Source organism: Aspergillus piperis (assembly GCF_003184755.1).
Source record: "Aspergillus piperis CBS 112811 unplaced genomic scaffold BO85scaffold_20, whole genome shotgun sequence".
NCBI classification, from domain to species: domain Eukaryota; kingdom Fungi; phylum Ascomycota; class Eurotiomycetes; order Eurotiales; family Aspergillaceae; genus Aspergillus; species Aspergillus piperis.
Genome location: NW_020291610.1, coordinates 403,520 through 418,988, shown reverse-complemented (window position 1 = coordinate 418,988; position 15,469 = coordinate 403,520). Strand labels below are relative to the sequence as shown.

General features: G+C 49.8%; 6 protein-coding genes across 6 annotated transcripts; 4 read left to right on the top strand and 2 right to left on the bottom strand.

Moving 5' to 3' along the window:
* Positions 1-260: 260 nt before the first annotated feature.
* BO85DRAFT_462400 (questin oxidase family protein) lies at positions 261-1,640 on the top strand (the record flags this gene model as incomplete). The annotated part of the gene is made up of 4 exons (XM_025661846.1): positions 261-455; positions 503-648; positions 705-832; positions 886-1,640. 4 exons carry the CDS (start codon positions 261-263, stop codon positions 1,638-1,640), a joined length of 1,224 nt encoding a protein of 407 aa, XP_025512124.1.
* Positions 1,641-2,526: 886 nt separating this feature from the next.
* Positions 2,527-5,667, top strand: BO85DRAFT_428055 (uncharacterized protein). Its single transcript, XM_025658191.1, has one exon. The coding sequence runs from the start codon at positions 2,611-2,613 to the stop codon at positions 5,485-5,487; it is 2,877 nt and encodes a 958-aa protein (XP_025512123.1). The 5' UTR covers positions 2,527-2,610; the 3' UTR covers positions 5,488-5,667.
* A 628-nt stretch (positions 5,668-6,295) lies between these two features.
* On the top strand, positions 6,296-8,141 carry BO85DRAFT_379789 (HECT-type E3 ubiquitin transferase; the record flags this gene model as incomplete). The annotated part of the gene is made up of 3 exons (XM_025656355.1): positions 6,296-6,976; positions 7,502-7,774; positions 7,845-8,141. 3 exons carry the CDS (start codon positions 6,296-6,298, stop codon positions 8,139-8,141), a joined length of 1,251 nt encoding a protein of 416 aa, XP_025512122.1.
* An 841-nt stretch (positions 8,142-8,982) lies between these two features.
* On the bottom strand, positions 8,983-10,629 carry BO85DRAFT_523042 (TauD/TfdA dioxygenase family protein). Its single transcript, XM_025665312.1, has 6 exons — positions 10,366-10,629; positions 10,111-10,316; positions 9,603-10,057; positions 9,513-9,549; positions 9,329-9,462; positions 8,983-9,276 (listed from the first exon to the last, which is right to left on the bottom strand). Exons 1-6 carry the CDS (start codon positions 10,569-10,571, stop codon positions 9,163-9,165), a joined length of 1,152 nt encoding a protein of 383 aa, XP_025512121.1. The 5' UTR covers positions 10,572-10,629; the 3' UTR covers positions 8,983-9,162.
* Positions 10,630-12,136: 1,507 nt separating this feature from the next.
* On the top strand, positions 12,137-14,331 carry BO85DRAFT_502924 (putative transporter; the record flags this gene model as incomplete). Its single annotated transcript, XM_025664220.1, has 6 exons — positions 12,137-12,403; positions 12,457-12,785; positions 12,839-13,682; positions 13,733-13,851; positions 13,908-13,991; positions 14,048-14,331. The coding sequence occupies 6 exons, from the start codon at positions 12,137-12,139 to the stop codon at positions 14,070-14,072; spliced, it is 1,668 nt and encodes a 555-aa protein (XP_025512120.1). The 3' UTR covers positions 14,073-14,331.
* BO85DRAFT_452568 (uncharacterized protein) lies at positions 14,078-14,785 on the bottom strand. Its single transcript, XM_025660850.1, has 2 exons — positions 14,595-14,785; positions 14,078-14,474 (listed from the first exon to the last, which is right to left on the bottom strand). Exons 1-2 carry the CDS (start codon positions 14,687-14,689, stop codon positions 14,255-14,257), a joined length of 315 nt encoding a protein of 104 aa, XP_025512119.1. The 5' UTR covers positions 14,690-14,785; the 3' UTR covers positions 14,078-14,254.
* Between the last annotated feature and the right edge of the window lie 684 nt (positions 14,786-15,469).

Below are 15,469 nucleotides of genomic sequence, written 5' to 3'. Positions count from 1 at the left end.
CTTTTCTACACGCGATTATCAGGGTAGATCTGAACTTGATAAGACCGATAAGGCTGCTGCTCTGCCGATCTTCACAGTCTCAAGCGTGCATTTACTTGTCGAGTGAGTGATTCTTCGAGTGTCTCTCGGCGCCCTCGAAAACCGCCCGATCTCAACGCCAAGACCAGCCGCTCCAACGGCTCGTCAACAGATCGGGTTTCCCGTGCTAGATAGCGATTAAGCTGTCTTTAGTCTCTGTTTCCCTCTCAACTGGAGTAAATATGTTTTCCTTTCTACCTCAGATCAGCAGAATATTCGGGGATCGTGTGTTATTCGCGCTGCCTCCCGTGAAGACCCAGGAAATTGATACGGCCCATGAGAAGCCCGCACGCGCGCTAAAACATCTGCTGAAATTGAACCATGCCAACCATGCCATATTGTACAATGATCGAAAGTTTCATAATCATGCTCCGCACGTAAGTTGACCGCTATCGACTGGTTTGAATGCTGCTAACATGCACAGATTCTGAGCTCATCGTTCATGCAAGGTGCTGATGCAGATGATCTGCACCGTGTATATGAGGCCGAGTCTACGCACCTGGAACCTTGGACTGATGCTCCTGGGGAAATCAGTGACTTTGACTGGAGAGATTTTCTGGGTTGCAGAGAGTAGGGCTGATTCTACACTCTTTTCTGACGACCACTCGCTAATATGCGCTGAATAGGTATCAACGTGCCTTTGTGGACTTCTTTGAAGATGAACTTGTCCGCCAGTCCTACGACTGGAAGCAGGTCGTCAACGAGTACCTTTTCTCCGGAAAAGAGCCCATCTTCAACTCTATCATCGCTGATCGTACGTTGTGCAAGCAAAGCCCCTCAAAACACCTCACTAACCATCTACCGCAGTCGGCCACCCCCTAATCCACCTGGCTTATGCCTTCGAATTCGCCAGCCGCGAAGTAGCCATGGAAGCCCTAGCCCTGACCTCAACCTGCTACAGTGCGATTCACAAATACCTGGATGATCCATCCTACGCTCAAGCCGAATCATCCTACCAGTCAACCTCCCTCTTCGACATCCTCGACAAAGTCCGTCTCGACAAACAATTCAACGGCCTCTTCGGCACCCCCGGCGGCAACAACATGGACATCGTCTTCCGCGACCGCGAAGCCGCCCTCCTCAACCACTGGAACGCCTGGAAAATCCAAGACCCTATCGCCCAGTTCCGCGAGAGCCAGGAAGTCGCCGTCGCTATCCTGACCGGCACGCACTCAGACCGCACCAGCGAGCAATACGACTTCTTCTTCGTCCACATCCTCACTACCAGCCACGCTGTCCGCGTCTTACTACCCCTTATCCCTCCCCAGTTCCAGCTCTCCCTGGTCAGACAGTGGTGGCTCATGACGCTGTGCGTTTACGTTGCTCAGCTGCGTCCGAAGATCGACCTCGACCGGATCCGCAAGTATGATCTTGGTGGTCGTGATTGGAACTGGACTGCTAAGAGGGCTGTGAAGAGTGAGCATTCAACTGATGCGCATTATGTGAAGGCCCTGCGCGCTTATAAGGAGTGTGCGGCTACTTGGGGTGATGCGGATGAGTTTTATCTCAAGGCCGCGGTGAGGTTCGGCGAGGAGTTTAATGGTTGGGGTGGGTTTGTTTGAGCTTGATTTAATGGATGTGGGATACGGAGAGTGGTTTGTTGGTGGTGTATCTGATATCTCTGCTCTTTTTATGTACGCGAAAAGTGATGCTTAATAGGTTTGTGCAGAGTAATGAATTCTTCTTTCTCTCTTTTTGTATGGACTAGTTGGATCCAATTATTCCATAGGTGGCCGCTGTAGGCTCATTGAGTATTCAAGTAATACCGAAGGATAGAAACGGTATATGTTAGTTGATATGGGAAAGGAAACTGTTATAATAGGAAGGAACTGCTAAACATACGAGTGCCGTCTTAAGCCTGCTACGGAGTAAACAGGACTAGCTACACGACCACTTTCGAATTGAAAAAGGTGACTTTTCATCCCATCTGTTTCGCATCTTTTGGTACTTCTGCTCTAGCACCCAACAGGATGTGCTACAATCACCCTCAGGGTGGCGGTCCCTCCTACAAACCGGTATGGCCAGCAGAATTGCGCAAGTGTATACCACCCTTCTTTATCTATGGTAAGTCTCCTATTTTTGCTGTCCTTCACATTCTGGGACGACTTTGTCTGCGGGTGGAAAAGTTTCCAGTGGCCACCCACGGGGGGCAGTGAGGCTTGGGAGAAAAATGTCTAGTTTACTTGAGGAGCTACAGCAATATATGTGGCGCAAGCCCCGAGCGGCGTAAGTCGATGCCATCCCCAGCAAGAGCTCAGCCCCCAGCCTTCTTCCGTGCAGTTGGCAGATCCGCGGCCTTGACTGGAACGCCAATAGAACAGCGTCAGCCGATGCACGGGTGCCCAATCCATGACCTATTCGCCAACAGAAAGCAGCTGATCGAATGAGATGCTAGCTGCAAACGCGGCTGAGAATGACAGAAGAGGGCATTATTCTACTGTTGTGAACCGATGGGATTGCAACTTGAAAAATCATTTCTTGCGGAGATATGTTCCCCTCCAGACATCGTCAATGTCGTTTTGAATACGGACGATGGATCCGCTCACTGCAGTAGGCCTAGCAAGCAATATCATCTCCTTCGTCGATTTTACAACCCAGGTGATTTCACGATGCGAGGAACTCTATCGGTCCGCTTCAGGGGCTACCACAGAAAACCTAGAGCTAGAAGAACTCGCCACAAATATTCGTCGATTGGCTGAGGAAACTCGATGCACGAAGAAAGATAAGATACTCGAGAGCCTGAGTTCACAGTGCATCAGTGTATCTGATGAGCTTATCGCGCTCCTCAACTCGGTGAAGGTCAAGAGCGACCGGCGTGGATGGGCTAGCATCCACCAAGCCCTCAAATCGGTATGGAAGCAGAGCGACATCGATGATCTCCAGCAGAGATTGAACCGAATTCAAGCACAGCTTTACGATCATTTGATCACCCACCAACAGCGAGAGATCGACTACAAGATAGAACGTCTTGTCGAGGAGAATGAGCGCCTCGATGTGAATCGGACCAAGGAGCTGGAAACGCTGAGAAATCAGATCACATCCGCCCTACACGAGATCATCAGTGATGTCCGGCAGGAGGGCCAGAAGACGCGAGCCTGGTCGGCGTTGTACGCTGGCTCACAGAAAGGGAAAGTGTACTCAACTGAGCAGCTCCTGTTGAACAGCCTTGTCTTCCGGCTGATCGACTATCGGTATCAAGCCATTCCAAAAGAACATGCAAGAACATTTGCCTGGATCTTCGAGCAAGACACGGAACTGGATAGAACACTCCCACCTGTGAACTTCGTGGATTGGCTTCGACATGATAACGGGCTATATTGGATCTCGGGAAAGCCGGGCTCTGGAAAATCGACCCTCATGAAATTCCTGGCAGGACATGAGCAAACTCAAGAACACCTGAACACATGGTCTGGAGGCAACAAACTTGTCCTAGCAAGTTTCTACTTCTGGAGCGCTGCCAAGAACTCCCTGCAAAAGTCACAGACCGGCCTACTCCGGTCAATTCTCTACCAGATTCTACGTCAATGTCCAGAATTGATACGATCCGCTTTTCCCGACCAATGGAGCCGGTCGATTTCCAGCGTTACGGGCTTGGCCGAGACACCCTTCAGCAACGCAGAGCTACTCGAAGCATTTGACAAAGTCACCACAGCACTGGCAACTTACAAAATCCGATTCTGCTTCTTCATAGACGGACTAGACGAGTATGAGGGCCGGCCGGCGGATATTATTCAACTAGTCGAATATCTTCAGTCTTCACCCAATATCAAAGCCTGTGTTTCTAGTCGTCCTTGGAACGAATTCGAATACAGTTTTGGTAAAGACAACCCGTGGAAATTGTACATTCATCACCTAACCCAGGAGGATATCCGAATCTACGTTGAAGATAGACTTGGGAAACACGAACGCTTTCGAGAGCTTCAAGTATCTGACGATAACTGTCCCAATTTTGTAAAATCAATTGTCGACGCAGCACAGGGTGTCTTCCTCTGGGTAATTCTGGTGGTGAACTCGCTTCTAGATGGCCTCACAAACGCTGACACAATCTCCCATCTACAAGAACGACTACTCGAATTTCCCCAGAGTCTGGATGAGTACTTCCAGAAAACCCTTATGACCGTCGAGGAACGGTACCGCCCGCAAATGGCTCGAGCCCTTATTATTACCCTGAAAACCTATGATATTCTTCCTCTGATGTGCTACTGGTTTCTAGACCGCGGAGAGCCTGACTATGCGCTTAATATGAAAGTCAAACAGCTGGACAAGGAGACGTTAAGCACACAGATGAAGATCACGCGGACTCGACTGAACGCGTACTGCAAAGGGCTCCTCGAAATACAATATCCCACAGACACCAAAACTATCAGATTGCAATCGCCTAGGTCTATCTTCCACTTTCACGTAGATTTCCTTCACAGAACCGTGCGAGACTTCCTCTGGACGTCGGGGATGCAAGATTTGCTCCGTACTTGGCTGCCACAGGATTTTAACCTCGACCTCGACATCTGCAAATTCATTCTAGCCTTGATCAAGATCTCAGCGCCCGATTCATTACATCCCAGTTACTCATACATTCTTGGGCAGTTCGTCAAAATCTTCTTCCATCATATTGCAAGGTTAGACGGCGATACAGCCTGCGAATGCTCACAATTCGCTCTCCTAGACGAATTGGCAAAGTTTTTCCAGCTCTATATTGAGGATCAAGATCTCTCTTCCCATAAAGTGGGCGGAAATCTAAACGATGGCGTTGGTATCGTCCTAGGTTTAGGGGTTCCTGTATATCATCAGCAGTGGAACGGGGAAATAGCAATACTAGGGCGATCGGTCCTAGCAGGTCTTGCTCGCTACACTGAGCATACACTAAAGAAGCACCCGAATCTGCTGCTGGAGAATAGTGACAAACTCCTGTGGAAAGTACTATATCGTGCAGACGACTATGAGTCCGACAGCGTTGAAGCCCCGGATACCGCGATGCTCGAGCTACTTCTACGAAATGGCGCTGACCCTAATACCCCAGCAGTTAGCTCCCCCTGGGAAGCCTATTTATGGTGTTTGAACCGGTGGAAAGAAAAAAGTATGATTTCTAAGAAGGACATGAACAATCACTACCCAGCTGTTCTGATGCTTCTAAAATATGGGGCCGATCCCGATGTCTCATTTGCGGGTGGTAAGACGGCGAACATGGTGCTGCAAGAACTGTTCTCTCCGGCTCAATACGCCTGCCTACAAAAAGTGATTGAGGGTAGACCGCTAAAAAAGAGAAAAGGGAAATTCCATAAAGGGAATCAGAAAAGTACTAGGAAGCAACAAGCGAATCTCAAGGATACGGGCAAACTCCACGTGGTTCGATCTATTTTCCGGGAATTGGGTCCTTTCCGTTCACGACAAAAGTCTTCAGTTGACGGATGACCTACTTGTTTGAGATTCACAGAAAGCTATTGAGAGTATGGAGACGAGGAACATTACTAGATTGTTATGATTGGGTCAACTTTCGCTAGTTATGCAGGAATGTACATCAAAGATATAAGCATCTCTCTATGCCACGTGGTCTTGTCCCATAGGAAGGCACAAGTTCACTAAGCTCTCGTCAATTGGAACATTGTACTCGTAGAATGTAATTGAAGTTGTAGACCGTCGACCTATGATTGAGTAGGGCGAGAGGTGTACAGCTTAGGCTGCGATGCCGCAAACCCGTGGACCAGGAATGTCTATCTAGATTACCCTTCCCATCTATGTTATATTCACAGGCGCTACGAACCACTTTCCTATCAACATCCTTCGGGGTCTAATCCACCTCTGGTAACTGCTATTAGGGTAGGAATCAAATAGTCATCACTGGCTACTTGGGAGAACATACATTTTGACCAAGCGATATGACTCTCCGCCTTGAACCAGGAAGGCATTCCCAAAATTACTTTGGATTGAGTCACTGTAATAAGGTGAAGCATTGTAATCCTCAGGAACGGGTGGAGAGTAGCCATCCATAACCTGGTCGTCTTGGAGTCTTACACATATAGTTCTCTCTGCCTAAGGCATGAATCATAGACAAGCACTCACGTGAGCGCGCGTTCGGTTTGTCTCCTTTGCATCTCCACCTCCGCGGTCCTCTTTGTCTTCCATCCAATTGTTCTCGAAAAGCACAATATCCAACACAGAGAAAAGTAGTGCTCGCTAGACTAACTCATTACTAAATACAGTAACAGGGACACAAACTACAATGTCACAATCACCACAAGATGAACCACAACCTAACCAAACTCCATCCCTCTACCTACACGCCGAACTCCTCCCCAACATCCGCCAACTAATCCTCTACATCTCAGTTCCCCCAAACACCCCGCGCTCTGACCTGCAAATCAGCCTCTCGGACTCACGACGCGCAGTCACCGTAACAGTCCCCTCCACCACCAACCAAGATGGCCCCTCCTCAATTTCCGAAACAATCAAACTCCCCGCGCGCGTCAGTGAATCCTCCCGACGCATCCTCCAACAACAGCCGCCCTCCACACAAAGCGAAAGTGAATACTCCTTCCGCATGCAAGTAGACGACAATGACACGTCCCTGCATAAGGACGATTCAACCCTGAATGACGGGTTCATTCCCTGGACAGCGACGGACATGTCCGCGCATACACGCCTGCGGTGCGTCAAGTGCCATAGCCCTATCCTTAATGAGGGGAAAGTGTGGAAAGACCTTCCGAGCGGGAATTGGGCCGAGATGATGGATTTCTGGCATTGTCATAAGCCGGATCCGCCGGAGGAGGAGAAAAACAAAGGTGGAGAGGATCCTAATGCCGTGGTGAAGGGGTATGGGGCTGGCAATCAGCTTGTTGCGGTGGAGGGGACGGTGTTGGTGGATGTGACGAGCTTTTTGGTGAAGGGGGTGGATTGTCTCGGTGTTGAGGAATTAAAGGTAAGGGATCTTATGTTATGTGTTTCTGGGTTAAATTGTTTGGGAGCATGGCTTTGTAAGAAAGGGTGGGATATGGGCAACAAGAAGGAGACCTTTTCAGTCAATGATGAGGCCTTCGATACAATTGCCCTATAACTACAGAGTCTTGGTCGGTCTGTATGGCCCGGCATGAACAAGTGCAGTGGCTGGTGCTGGGGTGCTGCGGGATAGATATCCTCTCTCGCAGATGGATTTCATCCCGTGGTCGTCTCAGCATGGGTCAGTGTAGCTTGGGTGCTCTGGTGCTGTGATCAGGACTGCGCCTCGCTGTTTCTCCGTTGTCTTGGTCCAGAGTGATGGAGTCGACGCGATTATGCAGAGGTACATCTATCGTCTATACCAGTAAGCGTAGGCTCAAGATAATGCATGTAGATAGAATCAAGCGTGTTATACCTTATACCACATACCTACATCTTCCACAGGCTAATGCCCTCCTCATAGGTCCTATCCAAAGACTCAACACCAACCCAGCCAGCATCAGAGCCAGAACCAACAATCCTAACCTGCAAATCCTGCACCACCCAACTCGGCCTCCCCGACCCCATCGCCAACGGCTACCGACTCTTCAAAACCAGCCTGTCCGCCAACACCCCTTCAACCTCATCCTCCCAACACAACCATCCAGAGGAGTCCTGGGAATCCCACCCCCCGGAAACAATTCTCACCGCACAACTCCTCGAACTCATCGAACGCGAAAGCTACCGCCGATTCGTCATCCACTGTGGAGCTAAAGAAGGACTACTCGTGAGACCATACCCCCTTCTTCCCCGTACCCACTACCCCAAACTCACATAAGCTAATATAAAAGATATAGATATGGCCCTTCAACCCCTCCCTCCGATACTCCACGACCAGCGCATCGCACAGCACGGCGGCACAACTCGCCATGAAGGTATTCTACCAGCATATCGATAATGTCGAGGAGGTGTTGCACCCCGAGGTGGGCAAGGGAAGTCAGTCGTTGGCTATTGAGGAGGTGAGACTTCCTGGGGAGGAAGCGTATCGGGAGTTGGTGGGCGTGTTGGAGGAGAGGAATGGCATGTTGCCGGCTTCGGCGAGGGTGTTTCGGGAGTGGAGGGTGGGGTTGTTGTGGAGGTTTGAGAGGAGGTAGTAGTAAATCATGGATTTGTTGGTGTGGTGTTTGTTCCTTCCTGTTTGGGTTGGGGGTAGTGAATGAAGGGAGAGGGACTACTTGGCTAGGATTCTACGGGAGTAAGAGTTGAAAGAGATTCTGAACTCACTTCTGATGACTAGTGATTAGTGTACTTGCGGGTAAGACAATCCTATCTAGATAGGTTTCCTGTTTGTGTTGTACGTTATACTGACCGAATACTGCGTTCATAGATACACACTCAACTCAACGCCCTTCAAACCTACCACTATCAATCCACACTCCCCCCACCACCACTAGAGCTCACCATATCAAAACCTGCCGTCTACCCACAGACACAGCAAACAATGCCCTCAATAACGCCCCAACCTCAATCTCAACCTCGATCCCAATCGCATCCTCGTTCCCCCTCCACCACCTCCGACGAAAACAACACCGTCACTTGGGAACATCTCGAACATGCTCCGCCGTCACTTTCAACTCAATCAGCAGATACTACTGCTCACAATAACGATACCCGGTCTACCGCGGATAACCGTTCTGAAGGGGTCATTAGCCATGGAATGCATGCACGGTCTGAGGCGGTGCATGTTGAGGATGTGATGGCTAGACCCCAAGGGACTGGAACTGGGCCGGGGATGGGGCCTGTGCCTGGGGCTGGTAGGGCGCCGGCTATTAGGATTTATCCGCCTGGGGATACGGTATCTACGTCTGCGTCTGGTGCTAGTGGTGTTGGGGGTTCTACGAAGTCTGCTTCTTTCTCTGGGAGGTGAGAGGGGTTTGGGAGGTGAATTGGGTGTTGATTCGTGATGAGGTTCTTATTGCTGGGTGGTGAAGCGGTGGGTTCAAGCTTCTCTTGGTGTTACCAAGCGCTGCTATAAATATTCCTAGTGTGGAAATGTCCTGACGGCTGCACACAGTTGATAATCTGCTTAATTCATGCTCTGTACTGTAATTCATATCTAGGCCAGTCCCGCTGCTATCGTGCACTTCATTAGTAGAAACTGTCGAGACCGTGCGGCTAACCCTCAAACGGCGTCTCATATGGCGCTTCCGCCTGCGGAGTGATTCTCGCATGGTGTCGTCTCTGGCCGTCTTCCCAGTCGAAGAGGGCAGAGTGGGTAACAACGCGGTTCTATACTCGTTAGTCTTTAGTGTTGTCGAGTAAGGGAGGAGGTTAGACTTACGTCCCAAACGACCACAGTTCCAGGACGCCATCTCACCCGCGTCTGGAGATCCTGGGAGAGAGCAATGTGGTCGTACAGGAACTTGAGAAGGTAGTCGGACTCTTCCTTCTTGTAGCCGACGATGTAGCGGGTGACTGTGCTTGTTAGTATCATAGAGTAGGGGGGAGATGATACTGGTACTTACATTGAGGGTTGACGAAGAGGGCTTTTTCTCCGGTCACCTGGATGATACTATTAGATTGAAGATTTGGAACAGTTTCGGGGTTGTGCATACCGGGTGAGTCCTGACAATTGGGTGTTCAGAAGTAATCGGATCCCGTCGAGCAATACCTCCCTTGTTCAGACTGTTGTTGACCTGCTCAATGCCGGAGTGAACTGCCTTCAGCCCGTGAAGTCTCTTACGGAACTCAGGCGAGAGACGTCTGTATGCCTGTGCCATGTCGGCGAAGAGAGTGTCACCACCGCTTGATGGCCCGTCCAGGATGTACAGGAAGGTCGTGCCAGGGGGCTGCTTCTCGAAGGTGACGTCCGAGTGCCAGGTGATGGTGTTGGTGCGTTGGGATAGGAATTCAGCTCCGCTTCTGTCATCGGCACCTCTGTGCACGAGATGAATCTCCGGGAAGCCCTTGGGTGCTCCAGAGGTCTGGTGGATGTGATGTCTGCCGAAGTAGCCGCCGAACTCTAGGGCTTTCTCGATGGGCATGTGTGCGAAGTCTTGGTCGCGGAATGCTAATATGGTTTGTTAATGGGAAGTCTTCTCGTCTTGGAGACGGGGATCGTACCAACGACCTTTCGCTGAGCTACGTACAAAGCCAGCTGGTCTTTTCCTTCCTTGGTCAGTTGGCTCAGCTGGACGCCGCGGACTTCGGTGCCAATGGTCGGTGTAATGTGGTCTACTTCGGCTTTGTCCTTGGGTAGGAGGTCAGGGAAGGTCGGGTCGGCATCCTTTCCGTGGTCGTAGTGCTCGAAGGGCTGAAGGGGAGGGTATCTATGGTTGTCAGTGTGATGGGAATAGATCTATCGATAGTGCAAGTTACCTCTCTGTTTCGTTGTCCCAAACAGGAAGATAGTTGGGGAAAGAAGCTGGTGGCTGCTTCTCAGTTCCCTTCAGCTCGTTCTCATGCTTGTAAGCCTCTCCGTAGCCAATCACGTTCTCCTTATTAAAGCCAGCATCGGTCTTAAGCGTAGTCTTAGGTGCCGATCGAAGCGACAGAGGGGTTTCTTCAACCAGAGATGGGGCCATGTTGGATGTCTACAGGTGCAACTATGACAGCTATGCTGTTTTTGTGGTGATATCTAGAAAGCATCCTGCAGAGAGAACAGCAACCATATATATTCTGCTCTCATTCCGAATATCCGTCTTTTGTCACGCAATCCCTGCGGGGTATGGATTGACGCCATTTTCCGGCTGTCAGGTATCACGGAGATACTGCAGTCGGATATGCTGGGAACTTGGACAAGGAGTTACGCGAGCCACGGGAAGGTTGTGTAAGCCAGCATGACTCGCCGATCGGGCATGTCAATGGTGCAATGATAATGCCAGAAAGTTAAGACATCAGTGCTGTGGTTATCAATCATCGTTTCACTCGAACCGAGCCATGGCTGCAGCCAACCAGATCTATGAATGGCTGGAAAGATGTCCTTGACTATTTTTGGAGATCCTGCGGACATAATCATTAAAGTCCATTTAAATCCAACATAGGTTCCTGTACGCTTCGCGTCGAGGGCGTGCTGCATTTAATGCAGTCTATGTAGTGCATGGGAGGAAGAGAAGAGGAGGTGGTTGCTGCTAGCAAATGCGGGCCAAGCATGGCGTGATAGTGCTGTTGCTTCGCGCAACTCGCCCTAATTAAGCTCGCCGGCAAGGCGACGTGCAATCCAGACTCATACCCCACCTAAGGCTTTGTCTCCGAGGTTTTATTGCCTTCTGATCTGGGTCAGAATTATCTTAAAAATATTCTTTAGGGAGTTTACTGCGCATATGGTGAGGTGTTACTGGTACTGTTGTCTTATCGCGATGAATCGCATCAAAGTCCGCATCTACCACATTTTGAATGCTCACCATGAACCTTTGGAGACCATCCATTCGTATCAGATTCCCCCACCATAAGCGGCTTATCCTTCCCAATCAGCAATAAATACAATGTTGCGATGTCAAGCCCCTAGCATATCATCATAAGCCAATGCGATGGTGACATCGCAGGTCTGGCGAACTTGATACAATCTCTCTGCTATTATTGGATCCTCTGCCATCAGCTGCGGAGATCTGGAGCAGCCGCTAATCTCAGGCCCGGTACTTGTCCGCTTAACCTTACTTGTTCCTCATAACGTCAGTTATGCTCCCCTTGCGTGATTTCATCCCCTGCCGGGACTTTTGCGCAAGATCGGTCAAGTCTCCCGCACTAACAAGCACTTCGGCAAGTAAAGCCATATCAGATTCTGCGGCCCTTGAATCATGGAAGATCAGTCTTTAGGCACTTCTCGGCCGTAGTTGACGTTGGCCCCATTCCGCCAACCATTTCATGTCGCACATCGATGCGCTCAACGTTCTAGGTTGCCTGAACCTTACCCACTCATGCGACGGTTGGCTACGTATAGCTACCCACAGCTCTCGTACTAACAACTAGTACATCGTGCTGACACTTTAACAAAAAATTGCGTGATGGAGTTCGACGCCTGTTTATCGCTGATGGACACGTCAAAAAGGCCCGATGTCCCCTGAGGTCGCTGATTATTTCTTGAACTCAACCACCCGAAGCTGGTCCTTCACTGTTATTCTGCCTCTCACCAGCTTGCTATACAGGCGAGATGACCACAGACGGTGTCAAGGAAGTCCCCGCGGACACGGCCTCCGCAAATGAGGACACCAAGAAGAACCCTGATGTCTCGACATCATCGGCATCGTCATCCTCACTTACGGACTCGGAACACAGAGTCGCAAAGGTGACTGACTGCGCCTTCGATACGACGGAAGACCCTAGGTTTTACAAGCCGATTCCCGAGTATGAGAGCGCGCATCGCTGGGATCCATACTTCGAATGGACGGAAGAGGAAGAAAAGGCACTAATCAAGAAGGTAACTACCATATCATCCAAGCCTATCTGCTAAACCATAGCTGATCGCAACAGATTGACATCCGGGTTTGTACTTTCGCATGCGTTACATTTTTCGCACTTCAGCTTGACAGAGGCAACATTGTGCAAGCAAACTCGGACAGCATGCTGGGGGACCTCGGAATGACCACCAACGATTACAATAACGGACAGACAATTTTCTACCTCACTTTCCTCTTTGCCGAGCTTCCCTCGCAGTTACTGTCTAAGAAGGTCGGTCCAGACCGCTGGATTCCCATTCAAATGATCGCCTGGAGTTTCGTCGCCGCATTCCAGGCCTTTCTCAAGAACAGGGCCGGATACTTCGCCTGCAGAGCGCTTCTCGGCCTCCTGGAGGGAGGATTGTAAGTCTTCCTACACCTTACCACCTGGGAATAATCTTCCTAACATTTTCTAGTATTGCCGACACTATCCTCTTCTTGTCCTTCTTCTACAAGTCCAAAGAGCTGCCGCAACGGTTGAGTTACTTCTGGGTTTCTTACGAAGCTACATCGATCGTCGGCGCTTTTCTGGCGTTCGGCTTCCTCCACATCCACGGCTCTGGCGGTTATACTGGAGGATGGCGCTATTTGTTCGCTTTTGAGGGTCTTATTACAGGAACCATCGGGATCATCGCCGCGTTCTGGATGCCTGCATCTCCCACCCAGACTAAGGGCGGTCTCCGCGGTAAAGACGGTTGGTTCAACGAGCGCGAGGAGAAGATCCTTGTCAACCGTGTACTTCGTGACGATCCCAGTAAGGGAAGCATGCACAACCGTCAGGCGGTCACACCGAAGATGCTTTGGCATGCTCTGTGCGACTACGACATGTGGCCCATCTATCTGCTTGGTCTGACCTGGATGATTCCCAACACACCTGCTACCAACTACATTACCCTGGAGTTGAAGTCGCTTGGATTCGGCACCTTTGAAACGAACCTCCTGACCATCCCCGCATATGTCATCTTCATTATCAACCTACTGTTCTGGACATGGATTTCAGAACGCTTCAACCAGCGTCTACTTCTCGGCGTCGTCTCTGAATTTTGGTGTTTGGTCTTGCTCATCGCGCTTGAAGTCCTGCCAGATGGAGCCAGTGCATGGGCGCGGTGGATCATCAATGCTCTCTTGATTGGAGCCCCTTACGTACACGCAATCATCGTGGCCATGACTTCCAGAAACGCGGGCTCGGTCCGTACACGCACTGTTGCGAGCGCGGTATACAACATGATGGTTCAGGCCTCTAGTATCATTGCTAGTCAGGTCAGTGAGATACTACCCCGCATCATTTTTCACTACTAACCCCCATGCAGATCTACCAAGACAAAGATAAGCCTTACTACCGTGTGGGTAATAAGGTTCTGATTGCCATCTCTGTGTTCAGCATGGCTTTATTCATTGGGGCCAAGTTTTATTACATCTGGCGCAACAAGTATGGCTCACCAATTCTCCGATAATAACGACTACAATGCTAACTGTGCTGGCTAGGTACAACGCTGCTCGTTGGAATGCCATGTCCAGCGAAGAGAGGGAGGAATATCTGGAAGCTAATAAGGATCTTGGAAACAAGCGGTGAGTCTCCCTTCGGCAAGATTGCCTGATAATCCGTCTAATTGATCGCCTTGCAGACTCGATTTCCGATTTACTCACTAGATGAGCACGATTAATGATTGATTATATTATATAACTGAAAAATTAGATGACAAACTGCATACATGGAAAAATGGTGGACGCCCCGCGGGATACCCTGAAGTCTATAGATTAGACGATAGAGCAAATTCATAATACAATACATCGCTCAAGTGATCATGAACCGTAAGGGACAAGCCTCATGCCTATTCCCCAATAACGTACTCGCATCCACTGTCTCCAATCCACACCTCATGCAACTTGCCTGCCGGAACATCCAGTCGTGCACCAACACCGAACGTCTCTTTTTTCACTTCCCCATTATGCAACTTGGCGTTATCATCCGGGTAAGTGATTGTCAAGCTCCCTTGGCGGATTAGATGTGTTGTGACACCGCCATGTGAGTGTGGTGGATAATGAGCGTTGCTAGGACAGTATTAGCATCAACGAGGACTTGGTTTATAATAATATATATGCATATTATAATATCTTGATCAAGACCCTAAGAGGTACACAGAACAACAACCATGGTTTCTGTCAACTCACCTTCCGTCCGCCCAAGTAAAGACGTGCTTGAAGCCCCAGTCCTTGACTAGACGTTCGCATTCTTTGCGCGTACCGATGGGATATGTTTCCGCCATTGCCCTTGCTCTAGTAATACGGTCCGCTTGGATGAGAATAATGTTTGAGGCAGAGAAATATTCTGGAAGCTGTATAGAAGTGTTGGTGATGCGGAGAATAGACAGCGATGACGTCGATGCGATTAGTAATTCGTGGCAGTTGAGATGCTTGTTGACGGTCACGTGGAGGGAGTGTCTTGTTGATTCTATTGGTCAATGGTGCTTTGAGTAGATTCACGACTGCCACTATGCGTTCTAGACGCATTGACCAACATAGTAATGGCCAACTGCGCCATTGAAAGTGTCAATTCTAGGGTGTTCTCTTTTCTCTAACACCATTAAAGATTTTACTTTTGCTGAAAGAAAAGAAGACCCAATTTCTCTGTTACAATACACGAGAGTCCCTCGTTACTTTATAGTGGCAGGCGCCCGAGAAGCGACTGACAACAAGATACACCATCAGCAAAGCAACGACTGGGGTCCGACAGATCTTTAAATGAAGCTTTCCAAAGGACAAGCCTTACCTCACCGAGATATGGCTTCTTACGCAAAAGCCTTACTAAGGCTGAAACAGTCGGAGAGAAGTCTATACCCGGACGAAATGCTACTGCAAGCGACATGGAATGGTATGGCGCGGTTCTCCCCCGAGGGCGTTAGATTAACGCTAGTCCACTTGGCCCACGCCAACACCTTAACTCCAGAACGCCAGGTGGGTCAAGCTTGATAGTGGAACACCCAGGATTTGATGAAGCTCCTCTTATCGCGGCCAACCCAAGGCGAATTAGAGCCAGCTGTATCTGG

Bases quoted from the DNA above. Each gene is read 5' to 3' on its own strand.
- BO85DRAFT_452568 (XM_025660850.1), bottom strand. From the start codon at position 14,689: ATGGCGGAAACATATCCCATCGGTACGCGCAAAGAATGCGAACGTCTA. The intron at 14,475-14,594 runs GTGAGTTGACAG...ATACTGTCCTAG, and splicing joins TTTACTTGGGCGGACGGAAG to CAACGCTCATTATCCACCAC.
- BO85DRAFT_428055 (XM_025658191.1), top strand. From the start codon at position 2,611: ATGGATCCGCTCACTGCAGTAGGCCTAGCAAGCAATATCATCTCCTTC.
- BO85DRAFT_523042 (XM_025665312.1), bottom strand. From the start codon at position 10,571: ATGGCCCCATCTCTGGTTGAAGAAACCCCTCTGTCGCTTCGATCGGCA. The intron at 10,317-10,365 runs GTAACTTGCACT...TGACAACCATAG, and splicing joins TGGGACAACGAAACAGAGAG to ATACCCTCCCCTTCAGCCCT. The intron at 9,277-9,328 runs GTAAGTCTAACC...TAACGAGTATAG, and splicing joins GAACTGTGGTCGTTTGGGAC to AACCGCGTTGTTACCCACTC.